Here is a 20,713-nt window from a genome sequence, read left to right on the forward strand (position 1 = left end):
AGATGATTGCATAAAGCAGCTGTGAGCTAGTGATGGCGTAAAATATAATTATTTTTCATTTCTGCGGATGGTATGACAAGAACAGAACTCACGGAAGATGTTAAATACCCTGACAAGCTCTTGCAGGAGAAAATGTTGCAGGATTTATAATTCCATAAAGGAATGGCCGTGAGAAAATAACTCCTAGTTGGAAGAAGTCAGTGACATTTCACAGCTGGTTTGTCAGTAGTTTTAAAGGAAAAGCATTTTTCCCGTCAAAGTGAAAGATTCTGTTTACATGTTGATGGAAAGAGCTGAATTGCTTCAATGCCTTTGTGTGTATTTGCAAACTAAATGTCTCATTTCTCAGAATGTCATTTTAATAGTATCTGGAGAGTGTCATTAAGAAAGAGTTGGGTTTTAATGATAATTAAATATGGAGCAGATTCTGCAGGGGGTGTGATTACCCCTGGAGAGGTACAGAGCGTGCGCCTCATTCCTCCTGTCTGCACTTAGATTTGATGTGCAGCTTAAATTAAAAAAAAAAAAAATCTGTTTAATTTGGAACACCAAACAGACCAATAAGTTACTCTCCACTGAAAATTCAGATACGATTTTGCAGGCCCTCAGATCTTGTTTTTAAGTGTGGTATCTTTTTTCTCAAGCTGATTAAATAGAAAAATCCAGAAATATTGCTAGGCATCTTTGTAGAACCTTTTTGAGCCAGATATGACGACCAGGGAAAGCCCAGAGGCCAGCTTTTCTCAGCCCACCCACAGACGAAAAGCAGGTTTTCAGAGTTATTACCGCTTGTTAGGTTTTGGAAGGTTGTAGGAGCTCCCCACTTGATTTCACTCACTTTGGACAAATGTAAGCGTGTGTGAAGATAAACTACAGGTTGTGTTTTTATTTTTCAAGGTTCCTGGTTTACTGTTTCTAATTAGCAAGCCTTGTGAGTTTCATGTGAGAAAAAGAAATAATAAGGTCTTTAGCCCTCTCTGCTTCAAGTTCATTCCCCTGGGAACTGAGACAGTGTTCAAAAAACCAAGTGAAAGAACTCAAATACTGACAAGTAACTCAAGGCCACTACAAACCCCACTCCTTTGGGCTGGTGGGAAGTGGAGGAGCAGGGAGCACCTGGGAAGGGTACAGGGTCCCCAGAGACCAGGCCTGTTCTGGAGCCTTCCACAGACACTCCCCCAACTGGGCAACATGAGTGAGCCCCACTGCGGGCCAACTCGGGGCAGGGGCTCCCCCACCCTGATCCTTTGGATAATCATTCAGGTGAATTCCCAAAGGTCACGGCTCACAGATGCTGGGACCCCAGCTCTCCACCCTGTGAAGACGGGGTCTGCAGGGGCCGAGCAGAGGGGAGCCCTGTGGCAGCTCTTCCTGTTGTGGACAACTTTCCCCTCTGGGACCCATCTCTCTTCTTGGCTCTCCTGATTGCCTCCCTCCCTCTCAGCTATGAGTCACCCGAAAGGATCCCATCTCCTCTGTGTAACAAAAGATGCCACTGACACTCTTTTCCGCAGGACGTTGCTGCTCTGGGTGATGTCCTAGGGGAGAAGGGAGCTTAGAGCTTCCAGGATTCAAGAGGAAAGCAGCTACCCTCGGGAGCCAGAGTCTCAGCCAGGGCCATCTGCAGAGCCAGACGTCTTCTACACAGCCTGAGACGATTCCAACCTGTGTTAATAAATTGCAGCCTCACCCAGCGGGCATCGTCTCAGAGACGGAGATCTCAATGGGATGTGTAAGGAGCTGCCAGCCACTCACACAGTGATGCAGATTCATCACAGAGGGTGGCTGTCTCCCAGCCATCGCCCTGTGAGTTACATTTGGGTGGGTATGCAGAGCCAGGTGTTCTGGAAGGCAGAGCTCTTCTTGGGGCGAAGCTGGACTGGGTGGATCCGGTGTCGGGGGACAACCAGACCCTACAGCCTTGGCGATACCGAGTGGGAGAGGTTTGCAGCAGGTGCCCCAAATCAAGTCTTTTTTTAAAAAAAATACAGTATTTAAATATTTGCTTATGCTTGTCTCAACCCTGGGAGATGGGGAAGGACACCGCTGTCTCTCCCTCTGATACAAGCCCTCCCTGTAGCTCCTCTTGCCGGCCTGTGGGCTCCACAGCCCCAGGGAGCCCTGCTTCTGTCCGGAGCTCTTCATGCTCATCATTGCTCTGAATGTGGTTTCGTAATTTTGTTGGTCTCCTGACTAGACTGTGAGCTATTCTGAGGACAGATACAGGGACTTACACTTTTTTTTTTTTTTAAATAATAGCAATGAGAAGAAAATTAGTAACACCAAACAACACATACCACTTACTATGTACAAGGGGGTGTTCTAAGTGCACAACACATGTGGACTCACTTTATATAATGTTATCATCGTTTCATGTTATCTTAAGTAAGCACACAGAGAGAAACTACTTGCCCAAGATCACCTAACTAGCTGGTGGTGAAGCCGGAATTTTCAATCACAAAGTTTATTGCAGTGTCCTATGCAGAATAGGCATTCAATAAAAAGTATTTTTAATATGTGTGTGTGGCAATGGATGAATGCAGGAATGAACAAACAAACATTCCTAAACAACTAATTTTCACTTGCACTTGGAAAGAGCACGATCGATCCACTCATGAATTAAAAACAGGCTGTCTGTTGTCAGAGAAAATTCGTGGCAAGACAACTTGATAAATGCCATGACACCTGCAGGACTCAGCCACAGCTCTTGGCTCAGAACATGTGCTAAGGTGCTGAGGTCCCAAGTCTGAGCCTTTACGTTGCTGTAAGGGCTTAGGAGGGCTTTGAGGCACCTCCAAGGCAGGGTAGAGTTGGACGGCAGTGTGGATGCACCTCGGGAAACATCACTCTCATTGGCCCTAAACGGCCTCTGAGTCTGGGCAGATTTAAACGGGCCGTTCCTGGTTCCTCCTCTGCACTGCATTTTTATCCATGGCAGCCCTTACAACTGTGTTTATTAGCCTGGCCCACTACCCCCTCCCCCTTTTCCTCCCCCCTCCCCCCGCTTCTCTTCCTCCTCCCCCTCTTCCTCCCTCCCGCCCCGCTTCTCTTCCTCCTCCCCCTCTTCCTTCTCCTTCTCTCCTCCTCCTTCCCCCTCCCTCTTCTCCTCTTCTTTCCCATCCTTTCCATCTTCCCCTGCATCCTTCTCTCCTCCTCCTCATCTTTATCAATCCTAACTCACTTCATACAAGGGGAGGGGGAGTGTGTGAAAAACTGAACCTGTAAGCATCTCTCAGGAAAAAATATTGGTAATTTTCAATTTTTTCTGACTCCTTTAGAAAGTACTGATTTATCAAGCAATGAGTACCATGCACAAAGGGGATGGTGAACTGCATGACATACACTATACAGGCTGTCTCAGCATGTTCTGCCTGGCTATAGACGGCAGGGTGTGTGGGCATGGCCAGGGTTGGAGCTGTGCTGCCCAGACCTATGGTCCCAGCCATGTGTGGCCACCCAGCACCTGAGACGTAGGCAGGCCACACTGCACCATGAGTTAAAATATATCCCTGAGTGTGAGGACTTCATGGGAGAAGAATTGTAAACCATTTCATGAACAATTTTTATATGGATTCTATAGGTTAAAGAAAAGACAAGACATTAAAATGATTTCACCTGTCTCTTTCCTCATTTCCCGTGGCCACTAGAAGACTGACACTCCCATGTAGGGATTGTGTCTGCCCGGCTGTGCCACCTGGGGCTGCAGGCCTGGTCTGCCCGGCTGTGCCACCTGGTGCTCCAGGCCTGGTCTGCCCGGCTGTGCCACCTGGGGCTGCAGGCCTGGTCTGCCCGGCTGTGCCACCTAGCGCTTCAGGCCTGGTCTGCCCGGCTGTGCCACCTGGGGCTGCAGGCCTGGTCTGCCCGGCTGTGCCACCTGGGGCTGCAGGCCTGGTCTGCCCGGCTGTGCCACCTGGGGCTCCAGGCCTGGTCTGCCCGGCTGTGCCACCTGGGGCTCCAGGCCTGGTCTGCCCGGCTGTGCCACCTGGTGTTCCAGGCCTGGTCTGCCCGGCTGTGCCACCTGGGGCTGCAGGCCTGGTCTGCCCAGCTGTGCCACCTGGGGCTCCCAGCCTGGCTTTGCTCTCTGGCTTCCCCACCATTTGCTACCTGGCCTTAGGCAGGCCTGGCCCAGCTCTGAGACTTAGTCCCTGTGAGAATGAAGATGACCCTTTGAGGGTCCTAAGCATGGGGAGGGCTGCGCAAAGCCACGAGTCAGCAGGTGGGAGATGAACGCTCTGCAGATGCCCGCCTGCCCTGGGAGAAGCCGCCAGCTGGGGCCTGTGGCAGGAGGCAGGAAGAAGGAACTTTGCACAGGAAGCGTCCAACCCGAGTCTGCAGAAGAGAAACCAGGTCTGCTGTCTCCTGAGGACAGGGCAGAGACTGCAGGTGGCTGCTGGCGTGGAGTCCCTTCCCCGGGAGGTGTCAGACGTGGCGGCAAATGCCAGTCCCGGGGCTTTCCTTCTCTACTGTCTCTAATTGTGCAGCCTCTGCTGGGGTTTATCAAGTAACACATGTGATGCGCTTAACTGTGCTCCTCCCGAATCTCCACGTGGATGTCCTAACCCTCACTGCCTCACAATGTGACTGCGTGTGGAGATGGTGCCTTTAAAGAGGCCATGATATTAAGATGAGGTCCCACTGTAGTACGGTGGCCCTGATCCAACATGATGGTATCCTTCTAAGTAGAGAATAGGACACAGACACACACAGAGGGACGGCCACTGGAGGATGCAGACAGAAGATGCTGTCTACAAGCAAGGAGAGGCTGCAAAGGAAACCAACCCTTGGCAGCTTGCTGTCGGATTTCCAGTCTTCTGGACTGTGACGGAAGAAATGTCGGTCATTTAAGCCATTCAGTCTGTGCCATTTTGTTATGGCAGCCCCAAGAACTTGTACAACATACAATGTAGACAATGTCTGCAAAGTCCCTGGCTCACAGGAGGCAGTATACAGTGTTAGCACTGGTCTAGATAGAATGTGATGTGTGTGTGTGTGTGTGTGTGTGTGCATTTTTTTTTTTTTTTTTGAGACAGGGTCTCATTTGGTTGCCCAGGCTGGAGTGCAGTGGTGTGATCATGGCTCACTGTAGCCTCGACCTCTCCAGATTCAGGTGATCCTCCCACCTCAGCCTGCTGAGTAGCTGGGACTGTAGGTGCACACCACCACACCTGACTAATTTTTAGATTTTTTTGTAGAGGGGAGGGTCTCACTTTGTTGCCCAGGCTGGTCTCAAACTCCTGGGCTCAAGCAATCTGCCTGCTTCAGCCTCCCACACTGCTGGGATTCCAGGCATGGGCCACCGCACCTGGCCTCGTTTGGTATTTTGAACACAAGGTGAATCATCCGCAGGAGGCTCAGTGATCACCAGAAAACCCAGAGAGCAAAAGCCCAGAGGTCAACAGGTCCACAGCATTCAGAGAAAGCCCAGGGAGAAAAGCCACGAGCAGCCTGGCTAGGCACAGGGCACTGTTCTGAACACTTCTGACCCTCCCAAAGGTAACTGCCCAGCCCCTTTGAGTCACAATGCCAAAAACGAGTGAATTCCTCAAAAAGGAGTGAATTCCTCCAGCAGCCAGTGAAGCCAAGTGTCTATGTCCTAAGGCCCAAGGACTGCCAGGCAGGCAAAGACCACCCGAGACAGGGTGTCCCTCTGTGGGTGAGCCTTGCCCCCTGCTCCCCTCCTGGCATTGAGGCACGTCCCTGGGTTCTCCAGGGCAGCTGGTACCCTTTCCTTCTTGGGTTCCGCCAAGCTCTGTAGTAAGACGGAGAACCAAATACAAAATGGGCAGAGTGATAAAAAGCTGGTAAATTAGTGAGGCAGAACTATTTGGAAACCAAATTTCCCTGCAACTTAAAAAAAACATAGGGAGTCAAAGGCAGAACAGGAGTTTCTTCGTTTCTGAGAAGCAGAGCTGTGCACTGAACCTGAGCCTGCCTGGAGGAAGTTACACTCCATCCACATGAGTGAATCACACATCAGGAGGGCAGGCTGCCCAATCCTCTGATGGGTGGAGTGTTTCTCCTTGAATCTGACGTCTGCTGTTCTGACCCTCGACTGGCCCAGGAAGGCGGCTCAACCACTGGTTACCAGGGACCTGTGCCCCACAAGATTGGACTAACACTGCAACTCCAGAAAAGTGTCTTTTTGTTCACCCATCAGAGAAATTCCACAGTTAACCTTTTAGTTAGTTTCTCGTCCTCTGACATCCTGCCGTGGCTTACTCGGGATGAGAGAGAAGCAAATTTCAAAGCCCTGAGTCACTGAGGGCAAAACTTGCAAAGGAGACTGGAAGCTCCTGCAGGCAACGGACGAGGCCTCCCCAGCAGCCAACGGCACCCAAAGCCTGCTCAGGAAACTGAGCTTTTATGTGAGAAAGAAGTTAGGAAGTAGGTATGATTCATTTACTGTTTCGAACATCTGTGAGCCAGTTATGCACTGGGGATGCTCCAGGCTTAGAGATGGAGGCATCAGAGAGAGGAAAGTTCCCTCCTTGATGTCGGAGGGGAAGAAGTCGGATGATTAGCAAATCACTACCATCTGGATCAGAGCACTCGGCTGCAGGCTCTGTGAGGGCAGAGGAAAGAGGCATCAGGTGTGGGTGGGGAGGGGTGGAGAAGGTGGCAGCAGGGCGGGGAGAAGGTGGCAGCAGGGCGGGGAGGAGGCGGCCCTGAGCAGCTGGGGCTGGGCAGTGGGGCAGCTCTGCACAGGCCGTGTGTGGGATGGCCGGGCAGCCCCCGCTGCAGCTGTCCCTCCCTGCTGACAGATCAGTAACCAGCACCTGAAACTGACAGAAGCTTTCCTTGACTCTCTCCTAAAGGAGAAAAATGACTCCCAGAATCACAGACAGAAATCCACAGAGTGGTAGGCGACATGGCTGGAGCTCACATCACGTTTTCTTTTGTGGTTCAAGTTTAAACGCTCTACTAAGCTATGCAGCATCACAGGGCATGTTCTTGGGAGGGCACGAAATACTTCCCATCAAGTTTAAAGAAAAAAAAAAGCTCTTCTTAAAACCACCTACAGGAACCATAGTTTTAAAATTTCCAAGTTTTGAGGTTTTTAAATGATCAGAACTTTAAACATGTGATTTCAGAAAACAAAAGCCTAAGTATGGGCTTTGCTATGGCTCAACAATCTTACTCTGATAACATTAAACAAATTAAAAACATATGTGGGTGTTTTACAGCGTCAAACAACAGGAAAGAAACTGTAGGCCACAGAGAGGCTTTTTGAAACTGCAGTTGCAAATCAGTTATTCTAAGACGTAAAATACCACCCGTGTTAACAGCCTAGAGATCTCTGAGCAGAGCTGTGTTTTCCACTTTCACTTTTAGCTGAAACTTAATCCTCCTGGTGCAGATACTGTATCCAAGCCATGTTCTTAACAAATTAGTAACTTAATACATTTGTGGTCATTATTGCTAATTCTAACACTGACGTTATCAGTAATACAGTTCGAGCTGACTAACATAATGAGTCAACTCCCCCATTCGACATTGACTAGAACCATTTACATATTTATACAGTCAGTCTTTCTAAATCCTTAGGTAAGAAACTAAATACTGTTTATCACTTTAATTAAGATAAAATACACACAGGAACAGTATATAGTCACCTATTCACCTTCCATGGATGATTTGGAAGCAAATCATGGAAAATTACTCATGTGGCTGACACGGAAATTGAGTTAAAGTACACATCAGAAAAGGCCCCATTTCTTCCAAGTTTATTATTACTATTAAATAAAAATGCACTACAGACCACAGTGAAGAGGTCTGGAGACTGAAATTCAATTCCGTTCAATTCCGCGGACATTTCTAAAGCATTCCGGGTGTAAGTCGGGGATTCCCCTGACCCTAACCCTAGCCCATCTTCAGCAGCTGAACATTCTAGTGCACCACATCTGCCTCAAGTTGGAGCACACATAATTTTATGTTGGAATTAAAGTACCAATGAAATGGAATAATTTCCCTTGAGGGAAAATATATATGTTTAAAAAATAAAAAATGTTGAAAAATCAAAAGTATTTTTGCATCAGAGCAAAGGAATTTTATAATCTCTTCCCTCTCCGAGAACCTGCTGATACTTCTAGGACCAACCACACAGTGTGGACCAAGAGCAAGGGCCGCCCCAAATTAGGGTGGGTCCACAGTTCTGTGCACACTGGCAGGCTTATTCCTCACAATCTGAAATGATTCTCCAGTGCAGAGACAGGGGTAGGCCGAGAGACAGACAGCTTGGACCCCTGGGCATTTGTGGTCCTTGTCAACATCATTGGATCATCTGTCCTGAGCGTCTCAGTGGGAAAAGGGACCAGAACTCTGATTCAGGGCACTACAGGAGACCCAAAGGCAATGTAGAGAATCCAAATCGGACAGAGGAAGCTGATGCCTTCAAATAAGGCGGACAATGGCCGAATGCTGCACTAGAAATACAAAGAAGATGAATTCTTACTAGCCAGAAGGATTCCAATGATATTTAATTTGCAGTTTTCTGTTTGTTTAACTGTATTTTCCAAATGTTCCCTGATAAGGGTGAGGAAAGGGCTGTCGAGGAGCCGCCACTGGAAAGGCCAGTGACAGGCAGATTGAAGAAGGGCCGGAGCCAGAGGCTGAGGACCTTGGACTTTAGTCTGTGCTAAGGGCTTCCTGGAAGTTCGAGAGGCAGGAGGGTGAATATGCAATCAATAGAGGAAAATCCTGGCAGCCAAAGTACAAGACACATGGGAGCAGGAGGAACCTGGAACCTTGGCTCTAGAGCCTGGAGAGCTTTGAAAAATGCCCACGGCTGCACTGGGATCTGAGGAGAGCAGAGACCCTGGCAGGTCTGAAAAGTCTCTGGGAGATTCCAACACACATTCAGGCCAGAGCATGACCCCAAAGCAAGGACAACTGGTGAGGAACCAAGTAGCCACACGCAGGAGAAAGGAGAGTATCGATTTACGAGAGGTCCAGGGAAACAGCTCAAGTACTTCCCGTCCTTTCTCCAGACCTCTGGGATTCAGTGTGAGTTCTTCCAGAACCAGACCAGAGTGAAAAGTCAGAGGCAAACTCCATGGGGCTGAGAAGGAAGGAGTGGGACCTTAGTAGATGGAATTAGGTTTTTGAGCTAAAAGAAAATCTGATGTGTTTCACCGTTCATGAATTGGTGTGAATTGGCATGCTCTTTCAAGCCAGTAGCTAATTAGAGAGAATGCAGTTTGGAAATACCTTTATCGAAAAAATAAAAATGTTAAAAAAATTCAAAAGTATTTTTGCATGAGAGCAAAGGAATTTACAATCTCTTTCCTCTCTGAGAGCCTCTTGATACTCCAAGGACCAATCACAGAACGTGGACCAAGAGGAAGGGCTGCTTCGTCTTCCTCTCCTCCTCGTTTCCCTCTTTCTCTTTCTCCTCTTTTTTCCTTTCTTTCTTCTTCCTAACTCCTTCCCTTCCTTCATTCCTTTATTTCTTTGCAAGGTCAGGACCTACCTATTGCCATGCAATCTTCCTGAATAAATTAATAATAATTAATCGTAGTAACAAGGGCCAGGCTTCCACCCAGCTGTCAGAGAAGAGTATGGCAGCAAGAGCCCAAACCCGCAGCCTCTGACACAACAAGGGATTTGTGTTTAATAAGAAAACGACATGCGCGTTTGTAGGATCAGCTCCTGTCTTACCGTACTGGCCTTCTCGGTGTTTAAGTCTCGTTTGCCTGCGTGGTTTCCCATCCTGAATGGATCAGCTTTTCAGAGGCTTCAGAGGCTAAAAGAGAAAGGGAAAGAAAGTGTTAGCCTTAAGTCTAGCGCTCTTAGAGTTTTCGATGTTGTTTTTCCATCAGAAAGACACTCCTGTGATATATTGCCCATTTTTGAGAAGAGGAAACCAAGGCCCTGAAAACAGAAGAGACACGTCCAAGTCATCTTATTAACAAATCCTATCTTTCGATCCCATGCAAAGAGCTAGAAAACAGAACCCCACCAACATCCAAATTCTGTTCAGTAACACACTTCAACCCGTCTCAAGAAATCCTGCAGATCTGTGTATACGTACAGAAATATCTGTCTATTCATCCATCATCCATCTATCCATCCATACATATGTGTACACACAGAGAACTGCATCCCACACTCAGGTGTATTGTAATGAGATGAGCTGAGATGTCAGAAAGGTGCTGACATTCTTCTAAAACGAAAAGGTAGTAAGAAGCTATTCATGCTCACTGCTTTAAAGAAACCACGTGAGCACAGAAAGAGCCAACGTCAGACCAAGGACAGCTTAACCGACAAGCGTCCAAAGAATCTGCAGAATTTGTAGGGAAGATAAAGTTGGATTTAAAAAGCATGTTACTCCTCATTTTTATTTTCTAACCCAAACTTTAGCAGCACATTTATGATTTTTCCCCAAGATATGCAAAGAATGGAAGAATTGAGCCACACCCATTCCAAGCAAATTGTTCCTTCCAGCCTTCCTGAGGGACGTAGCCTGGCCTTGGGGTCCCTCAGCTGAGGGCCACTAGAATCATCAGCCCAGACCTGGCTGCAGGTGATCAGTCATTAAGGACAATGACGTGTTTTCCATGATGGATGTATTCTTTTGCAAAAAGGTGTGAGTACCCATTTTCCTGCAGAAAACCAGGAACAGCTTTCCTTGAGAGGGAACAAGATGAACCATCTTCTGAACGTGGGGAGAGGGGACTCCCCAAAATAGTAGAGACGCCCGAACACAATGCAAATTGTGTTCCTCAAAAGTCTCTCTTTAGAAAAGAGAATTACCCGAGAGCCAAGCTTTTCCATGTCCCGCGTTACTGGGTCCCTTTTTGGTGGCTCAGGAGGACTGGTTGAGGACACTTTTCTGCAGGCGGGCAACCCCATCACCCCACAGCTGCTGGAAGGATTGCGGAGAAGAGAAGCAAACGCCTACAGCACAGTCGCCATCCCGGAGTCCGCCTCCCTCACTGTGTGGGAGACGACTAGCAGCCGACGGCAGAGGGAAATCCCCACCCACCTTCATGATGTGTGATGGAAACTGGGGCCCACCATAAGACTGCCAGTGAGGCACTCACGCAGGGAGATTTAAAACGTGTACTTGAAGCAGCTTAGGTCAAAGTGCCCACAGATGATGCTCTGGGAAATCAAAGATGCGGTTGTAGTGATGATATGAACACAACCCACCTGCAAGAATCAGGTGCATTCCCCATGCTTCGTGGCATGAGAGTGAAAAAAATAAGTTTGATACGTATGATTTTAAAAATGCAAGGCTACCTTTGCGGAGGATTTCCGTGTCCAGTGCGATTCTACCTTCCCAATTTATTTCAATTGGACAACCAAAAAAACCTTGAAGGGGCAATCTTCTCATTGGGAAATGAGGGCTTGTTGCAGGTGTGGTGCCTTACTGGGTAAGAGTGGGTTAACCAAGGGAAAGGCCAAATTCCCCGTGTTCTTGTTTTAAGAAAGAATGGGTGTGTTCCTCGTGAGATGTTACTTTGATCCCTGGGTACACAGGGGCTGTCATTCCCGCTCTAATTCTGGCTCTCTAATTCCATGTGGTGCTGTTTTAACTAAATATTAAGAGCTTGCAGGATGGACACACGTTACAGAATAAAAACACGTCAAATATCTCTCAATCCATCTTTCTGTTTAAGAAATGAGAAGTGGTCTATTCAAAGCGAAACACAGGCAAAAATAGGTAACTGCCCTTAGTTAAGGCTGACAACTTGGACCTTCGGGAGCATTTTGCCTGTCCAGACATAAAGAACCTCCTGTCACCGGCTGTGTTCTCCAAGTGCCTGTTCCTGGCCCAGGCATCATCTCACCTCTGCCTCCTCAGAGCCCTCGCCTGCCCAGTCCCCTTCCTGTTCCCTGGCTCCATCCACCTGTCACCCTTCTCCTCCCATCTCCTCACGCTGGAACTAGGCAAACCCACATGCAACACTCATTCCTTCCAGAAAACAGAGCTCCAAGGACTTGTCCCAAATCAGAATAACGTGGGACATGTAAATCTTTTGGGACTTGCTGGTAGACAGAGAGAGCTATTTTGGGGCCAAGGGCTCTTGAACGCAGCTGAAATCTGCTCACAAGGTGCTGAACCGCTCCTCGGAGAGGGGCCGTGTTTCTTCCAAGCCAGTTTGTTCTGATCAAATGTTATCACGCTTCATAGCACAGCTCTAGGTTACGCTTGGGATGACTGATCTTAATCATGATTTAGAAAACTCAAGAATACTGGACACAGAATCGGTGAAAATAACTCAAGTCCAGATCAGACTTCTGAATATACCTCGTTGGATTTGACGACACAAGCCTACTTACTTGCATATGACTGGCCTCTCAGATTAATATAAATAATATTTATATGGATCACTGAGGGTTGGTTAATTCTAGCCTTAAATGCAAAATTTATAGACTAGCAGGAAAAGAAGAGGAACAAAACGACAACTCGATGTGTGGGAACCCCCATCAGAGCCCTTAATGGAAATGGCCCCGAGCACTGGTACGTGAGATGTGTCTCACGGCATTATGGTGGGAACGACAGAGCATCTGGCTGATAATCATGAGTGACTGGCAGTCTGCCTTATTAGCTTCTGACCCTGCCCCAGTCTGCCTTTTAGAGAAGAGCTCAAGAAGGATGAAGCTCTCACTATCACAGGGCTAAGAGCTCAGCCCGGCAGCTGGTCTCTGTAATGTGCTGAAAAGATCCACCTGCACACAAAAGCAGCTGCATGCTTGCAGGAGCTCTTTTTTATTTTGTTTTTTGCAATTAATCAAATTGAGAGAGCCAGAGAAAAATTGGGTAAACATGTGAAATGCTGCAAGGAAAGCCAGCTGACTCTGAAGCATCTCTGGGGTAATTAAAGAAGCCTTTGTAAACTCACAGAAAAGGAAAGAGAGAGAGAAAGAACTGAGCGAGAGCTGTGGGAGGGACAGACTTTCAGATTCCATCAGGACCGCTGAGACTTCTGGACTGGTATTCAGTTCTAGATCCGATTTCCAGCCACTGGGATTACTGGACATTTCGATAATGTCTGTGTGATTATCAACACTTAGTGTTACCTTGAGGGTTAACATTGGGCATAGGCCAAGTTAGTCATCCAGATTTACTAGGAAGCAGTCCACTGTTGTTAACTGTTAGGCTCTCATTTTTAATAATGTACATCTAAAGCAGCTTAGGCTACATGTCACCTTGGTGGAGCCATAGGATAATTCAGCATAGATAAAACTCATTAGCCTATCTGTGCAGGGAAATAGCTCCCAGCTGAAATGCTGGGGAGCAAACACCTTGTTCCTACGTATTTTACTGATTTCATTCTCTAGGTAGTTCTGACTTTCTACAGTGAAAATCAGGCAGGTGAGCCCTAGGTCTCAATTCAGGTTCCATCTGGGTGACGCGGAACAAGACTCCACTTTTCTGAGCCTCAGTTTCCCATAAAGTAGAGGTAATAAAACTTGCCTTTCTGCACGGGGGTGAGAATGAAGCCCATGTGGGCTGCAGGGCCGGGCGGGGCTAGGGTTAAGGTTGGGGTGTGCTGCAGGGGTTTCCTGCTTTCTGCCTTCCTCTTCCCTCTACCAGGTCCGGAGTTCCCTGGGTGGGTGGTGAGCAGCTGTGGAAACATCGCTACCTATTTACTATTACACATGTTCAGAGACCTCTCAATGGCTTCCCACATCTAGATGCATCCACTCCTCACCTGACAAGGTCAAGGGAAGAAAAAGGGCTAAAAACACCAGCTCCCTGAGAAGCCCAGAAGTTACATCCTACAATTGCCCATCAACAAAGCTCTTGATCCCACACACACAACTAAAGCACAGGGGAAATGCAGCTGCTGCTGCTTGAAGATCACACAAAGTGCCCCGGGGTGTGGAAGGAGAGGAAAGAGGGAAAAAAGTGAAGAGGACATTCATGAGAAACCGTGTCCCAAATGCCAGAGAAGTATTCAAATATTAAAATGTGAAACTGGCTGTTTTTGAAATAATTTCGAGTGCAATTTTACAAACAATGGGATTATTGTGAAATCCCTTGTTGAAATAAATGCATCATGAGATAGACAGGACCTCAATGCCAGTCTTCCTAGATAGTTGGCACTTGTTTACCCAAATCATCTTACTCCCACTCCCAAACCTGCGAAAATGTAAGGAGCGAACATCGTCCCTGTTGAGGGTTTAGTTGACAAGCATGTCAGGTGCCATAATGCAAGGTCAAATTTATGATGGCGTGGAATTCATATGCTCTCTGCACTTCATTGGTGTTTAGGCCTATTAGCAAAACATTTGTATCGTGTAGAGCTGCAGGGTAGACCCATATTGTAGGACACAGTGTTACTTTTAGACTTAGGATTCTTTGGGCGTTGTTTTCATAACATGCTTTTGATTGAACTTGTTTTTTAAAGTCCATATTCAAGAAAGCAAAAATCCTAAAGTAAATGTTTCTGTGGAGATGACAGGATTTATTTTACAGAGATTTGCTTTATCCCTCATGTTTCTATAAACCGAAGTTAGATAATTACAGGAATAACCCTGTAAGCTTCATTCCCATTTCACAGTTGAGAAAGTTGAGAAGACTGAATCTAGCTATGAGAATGCCTCTAGGAATGTATTTTAGTTATGAGCAGAGTTATTTACATTTTGAATGTCCCATGTGGAAAGTATGACAGGCCTAAGACATTCTACATTCCTAAATTATTAATCAATACAATAAAAGAAGTGTGCGGTGGGGGTCTCAGAAGTGGATACCAGGCAGCGTGATGTGGCGTGGGACCGGCCATCAGCACCTGAGAGCTTTTTAGAAACTCACATTCTTGGGCCCTGGACTCTTTGCTTTCAGAAGTCCTGCATGTGATCTGTGTTTGAGAACCTTCTTCATATAGATTAGGGGGTAAAAACTATGACATATGTGATTTTTTTCCCCCACACTTGTGTCACAAGGACCTTCTCCCCAGTCCCCCACCCTCCCTTCTCCATGTAGTGAGAGAACTGCCCGTCTCCCCACACCACCTGCCTTGCACTGGCCACCTGGCTGCCCGGGCAGGGACTACATTTCCCAGCAGCCCTTGCAGCTGTTGCTGGCCACTGCCTGGCAACGGGCCTTTCTCCATTCCACAAGTGTGTATGGAACTTTCGTTCTCAGAGCACTTCCTCAGGCATCAAATAAATTAGATAAGATTTTTTTTCCTGTATTTGGAAACTGTAACATGTTATACCTAAACAGACACGTGAGAATATGTTATAAAACATATAAATTGTGGCTCATTTAATAAAATCTACCCAGCAGGATCCACTTGGGAGAGTCTTAACTTGTGCTTCTGCTAGTAGAATTTGAAGAGGCACCATGAAGGCACCTTTTTCTTCTTTCTCTGCTTTTTAAAATCCCAGGAAGCAATGTTTTTGACATCCCAGGTGTTTTGGAGTCTTCGCTGCGTATAGGACCTTAAAACTGAGCTGGCTGTATCGCTTCCTGGCTGATCCAATCCTGTGCTAGACCTCTCGCTGGGTCCTGGGGTTCTCAGTGCCTGTTCAGAAAGGCTGGCAATGTTTGGCTGGGAGGAAAAGCTCCATAAACACACGCTGAAGACATGACTCTGTGGGTCCGTCAGATGAAACACAGCATCCCCCAGCATCCACTGAGGAGCCCAGCACTCATGGGCACGGTTCTGTATTTTGGAGATGCCGTAACTACAGCTTCTTGAAGAATGCAACTAAGGGAAACGCTACTGTGGATCTGCACACATCAGAAAAGACTTCTCTGACCCGTCAACTGTGTGCTAAGTATTGATGGAGATACCATGTGGAATTCAGATAGAGAGAGGTGCAGATCCAGTATCCCAGGAATGGGAAAACCTGAATAAACACTGGACCTGTGGAAATTCCAAAGGGTTGTCATGCCCCTTTGTAGAGACGCTAAAGGCCAGGCAGGGGCAGCAGCAGAAGCCTGTGGGCTGCAGGAAGGAGACCCCCACGGGAGAGCCCTGGGGTCGTGTGAGCCCTGGGCAGGTCCACTCGGTCTTGTGAGGCCTCTGCCTCCTCGCCAGCACCCAGGGCGGGATTCGCCAGGGCCGCTGCCCACATGCCAAGGCCTGGTGACCTCCGCAGCTGTTGGTTGGTAACTGCTGCCCACATGCCAAGGCCTGGTGACCTCCGCAGCCGTTGGTTGGTAACTGCTTGGGAGACCACGCCCTGGCTTGGCAGGCTCAGGAAGAGCTGTAGACACCGCCCACCCTCCCTGCAGAGAGAAAACAAGCCCCTCACCCCTACAACATGGGCAGTGACAGCCTCAAGTCAGAGGGGCGGAGAATACAACCCTGCTTCTTCGACATTTGAAAAAGAAATCCTGGAGAACAGATTTCAAAGAACAAGCAACTTATATATAAAATCAAACCAAAGATATCTAAAAGAAAAAAATGAAACCAAGTGACAGGACTTCTCTTCTTTCACTATCCTTGTCTCTGTTCTCTCTCCCCCCACGGCCCTCCCTCCATTCCTCTTCCTCTCATTCTATCAGGACCCAAGCACTGAAGCCTGTGTTCTGAAGACAATCGTTTTTCTCTCAGACCAAAAGTATTATTGTAACACTCTGTCTTCGGAGCATAGTACACAGATACCAACATCACCGAAAACCAATAAAATGAACACCGTGCACGTGGGCGCACACAGACACACACACACGCGCGCAGCAAAAAGAAACGGCCCATTTCAGAGCCGAGGACAAGGCGTGGGAAGAAGACGCACTTGGCTTTACCCAGGCGGGTGGCGGCAAAGCTCTGAGATGCGTGCACTGCACACTCCTTCCGTCATCCTGTTCCACCTTCCACACACACCTGCGGGAGGTCGGACATGTCCTGATGGCGTGTTCATCACTGTGACAAGCTGAACATGAGAAGGATGCCGCTGATACTGGGTGCGCCGGCTTTCCCAGCCCTCAGGCATGGGTGCAGACCCCATAATGGGGAGGGAGACGCGGGAAGTTCTTCCAACATCAGTGCAAAGGGGAAGCTGAGGTTTTTGTATTGGGAGGAGGGTCAGACCCCTCTCTTCCTCATCTCCCTCCCTCTCTCCCTTCTCTGTTTCCAGCTCACTGTGGACTCTGTCCCACCCACAAGCTTGAGGCTGCTGCCATCTGGGAGGCTCTGGGAGAGAGACGGGCCGGCCAGGACAGGGGCCCACTTTCTGCAGGGGAGGCGTGTGCCTGGAGAATGCCTAGGAGCAGGTGGGTGGCCGTGAACCCTGACCCTGCAGGTCGAGAAACGCTTCCCGGGATAATATGTGGTGGATCACGTCCACCTAAAAGGTATGTCCAAGTCCGGACTCCAGGACCTGTGAAGGTGGCCTGGTTTGGATGGAAGGTTTTGTAGATGTCCTCAAGTTACGATGAGGTCATCCTGGATTACAGTGAGCTCTAAATGCAATGACCGATGTTCTCACAAGAGAAAGGTGAGGGATCTTTTCTTTCTTTTTTTTTTGAGATGGAGTTTCGCTCTTGTTGCCCAGGCTGGAGTGCAATGGCACGACCTTGGCTCACTGCCACCTCCACCTCCACCTCCCGGGTTCAAGCAATTCTCCTGCCTCAGCCTCCAGAATAGCTGGGATTACAAGTGCCCGCAACCACACCGGGCTAATTTTTTTTGTATTTTTAGCAGAGATGGGGTTTCACCATGTTGGCCAGGCTGGTCTTGAACTCCTGACCTCAGGTAATCCACCCACCTCAGCCTCCCAAAATGCTGCAATTAGAGGCATGAAGCACTGTGCCTGACCAAGGAGAGGGAATTTTGGACATACACGGCATTTCACACAAGGAGAGACACCACGCACGATGGAGGCAGAGATTTGGAATGACATGGCTACAAGGCCAGGGACGCCAGGGATTGCCGCAGCCACCAGAAGCTGAAAGAGGCGAAGACAGAGCCTCCTGCAGAGCTCCCGCTCTGCCAACGCCTTGACCTTGCACTTCTGGCCTCCAGGACGGTGGGGGGCTGCTTCTGCTGTTTCAGGATGCCTGCCTGTGGTGCCGCCTCGCAGCAGCCCTAGAGGGTAACATGCAGGGAAGTGGGAAGTAAGTGGAGACTTGCAGGATGCAGAAGGTGCAGGTGAAGGTGCTGAGGAGGGAAACAGTGTTCCGGGCAGAGGGCATGGCTGTGCAAAGGCCCTGTCACACAGACGCCGTGAGTGGAGCTTGAGTGTGGCATGAAGTGACCCAATAGAACAGAATCTGCCAATGCACGGGGTGCACTCATGGGGAGGTGGGGGACCGACTAACACCACAGGACACAGACACTGCTCTTCGCCCATGTTGAACAGTGAGTCGATTTTGCCGATGAGCAAGTGTTCCAGAGGGTTGGGGCCCTAGAGGAACAACAACCCGCAAGCCTGGAAATCTCTGCAAAGGACAGTGTCAAAACTCATCTGAGGCATCCATGTCTGTCCTAGAGCAAGCTTCCCTGAGACACTGGGGGACCTAGGCTCCTGGCAGTTTTCAGGAGGCAGCCCTGGGCTAGGGGCTCCACAGGACTTGCAAGCAAAGCAAGTTCCAAAAACCCCAATCTGCATTCCCCCGTGTGAGAAGTGCCTGATAAGAAAGTAGCTTCTCTATTTCCTGGGATGGGGATTTTTGCTCTGGGGTATCCGATAATATGATTTGTAAACTAGTCATCACCATCCTTCATTTTCTTCTGGCTTAGCAGATTCAAGGAGATTTATGGCACTATCACTGCCTTAAAGTTATCAAAAATCATTTTAAAAGAAAACGATGGAATTACAGAAAAGTGGAGTTGATTGGAAAGCTGATTGTGGTCCCTTGAAGTTACTGCTTACAGAATCAGCTGACTTTGCAGAGAAGAGAAAGCCATTATCAGAACCAAGCAGCAAATTACTGGCTCCGGAGTTCCCAGCTTGCCACCATATCACCTGTCTAAACCAAAACAAAGCATTTTGTGGGAAGAAAAGGCAGATCAAAGAATAGCTCATCCATGAATCAGTTAGATTAGCATTTGAAATTTCCTGTGAATGTATCCACATGTTTATGACAGGCATGGTGTTCAGCTTCAGCAGCATGATGGAGAGTTACGAAATTCTCTGTGTAAAAATAGCGAGGTCATGAGGAAACCGGTCCTCCCGTGTAAGTCCTGACAAGCCACGCCAACACCGTCACGCTGGGACTGGCCTTTGGATGGCACGGGGAGGGCAGAGTCATGCAGGCACATGTGACACGCCCTTGCTCTGCGGCCGGTGGGATCCCTGGTAGTTTTGCAGTCACGTGGGGCTTAGTCATAGGAACACAGGTCAGGTCCTGCTGAGCCCCCTTTCCCAGTGTGTGATGCGCAAGCCGCCCAACCCAGGGGCCAGCAGCTGGGATGGGGTGAGCCGTGGGCCACAGGGAGGAAGTGGGGAAGGCCTGGGGGCAGACGTGCCTGGGCGAGGGCCTTCCTATTCCTCCTCTCCCTGCCTGCTCTGAGGACGTGGGCTCTGTTCTCCTTATCTGTAAAGCCCCGATGGTGGATGCGGCTTCCTGGAGCTGCCGTGGAAACCACTGGTTAATATTTTACAGGTCGCTGGGTTACAAACTGTCAAGTCAGAGGAACACTACATGCCGGTACCAGCTGATCCTCCATAGCCACCTGTATGTCCCTCCTGAGCTGTGGCAGGGAGTGACGCCTTTGCTGATACCACCATCTGCAGGGTCAACATGACCCCAGGCCCTGGTCTTGGTAACTAGAGGAACCACACCGACTTCAGGCATTACTCACAGCCAGGGCTGGTGTTAACAGAACGGGACAATGTTTGAATTCACCTGCAGAGGAACTCACACATTCCTTGCCACCAGGCACAATGGCTCTTGATAGTCTGTGTGTAGGGAACAAATGTGTTGGCCCCAGGCTCAGGCCATGCGTACACATAAGAGCTGTCGTTTGGGTCTTGGCTAAAATAAACCGAATCTTCCTGAAAACACAGATTCCCATCACGGAGTCCATGATAGGAAAGATGTTCGGCTCTGCTGCTATCATGGGGAAGTAGAGTGGTTGATCTGAAATCTCCAGATTCTAATCAAGGAGAAGAATGCTATGCTGTGGCCACAGACCCCACCACAGTCTCACAGAAAACCTGGCTCAGAGCCCATCTTCTGATCAGTGCCACACCTTCACATGGGTGTGCAGCATTTTACTGGGCGACTGCCTGTCAGAACCTTCTGGAATTTTCCAGAGCCTCCAGATTCTAATAAAGAAAAAGAATGCAAAGTGTGGTCATTAATCTTACCATGGTCCTGCAAAAGAACTGGCTCTGAGCTGATCTCCTAAGGGGCCCCACGTCTTCACATAGGTGTGTGGTTATTTTACTGGGCAACTGCCTTTCAGAACCTTCTGGAATTTTCCAGAGCCCTCCAGGTTCTAATCAAGGAAAAGAATGCAATATGTGGTCATTAACCTCACCATGGTCTCACAAAAGACCTGGCTGTGAGCTGATCTCCTAAGGGGCCCCATGTCTTCACATGGGCGTGCAGTATTTTACTGGGTGAGTCCTTAACTTTGCAAGACACATTAGAAAGACAAAGGATGATAGCAATTTACAATTATATTTAAAGAAAAGGAGGACAGAAGACACAGCATGAGACACAATGATACATTGAACAGAACTAGATTTGGGCTCAGGAAAGCTTGGGTAGCAGCCCAGCATCGATGGGATGCTTACTATGGGCTAGGTTCTCATGGAACAGGTCAGAAGTACAGTTTCTTAGTCCTGTCTACTGTACAAGGAG

At 48.4% G+C, this 20,713-nt stretch overlaps 1 protein-coding gene across 6 annotated transcripts in view; it reads right to left on the reverse strand.

The window, feature by feature from the left end:
• The window catches only part of MBP (myelin basic protein), a 155,431-nt gene that overhangs the window by 116,970 nt on the left and 17,748 nt on the right, over positions 1-20,713 (reverse strand). For all 6 annotated transcript variants that reach the window (XR_004428434.1, XR_004428433.1, XM_033176248.1 and 3 more), the window contains exon 2: positions 9,658-9,742. Coding sequence is in view for 4 of the 6 variants with exons in the window: in XM_033176248.1 (XP_033032139.1) it covers positions 9,658-9,708 (51 nt within the window). In the remaining 2 variants the exon portion in view is untranslated. The remainder of the gene's footprint in view (positions 1-9,657; positions 9,743-20,713) is intronic.

The sequence above is a fragment of the Trachypithecus francoisi genome, unplaced genomic scaffold, assembly GCF_009764315.1.
Source record: "Trachypithecus francoisi isolate TF-2019V2 unplaced genomic scaffold, Tfra_2.0 Contig01474, whole genome shotgun sequence".
Taxonomy (NCBI): Eukaryota; Metazoa; Chordata; class Mammalia; order Primates; family Cercopithecidae; genus Trachypithecus; species Trachypithecus francoisi.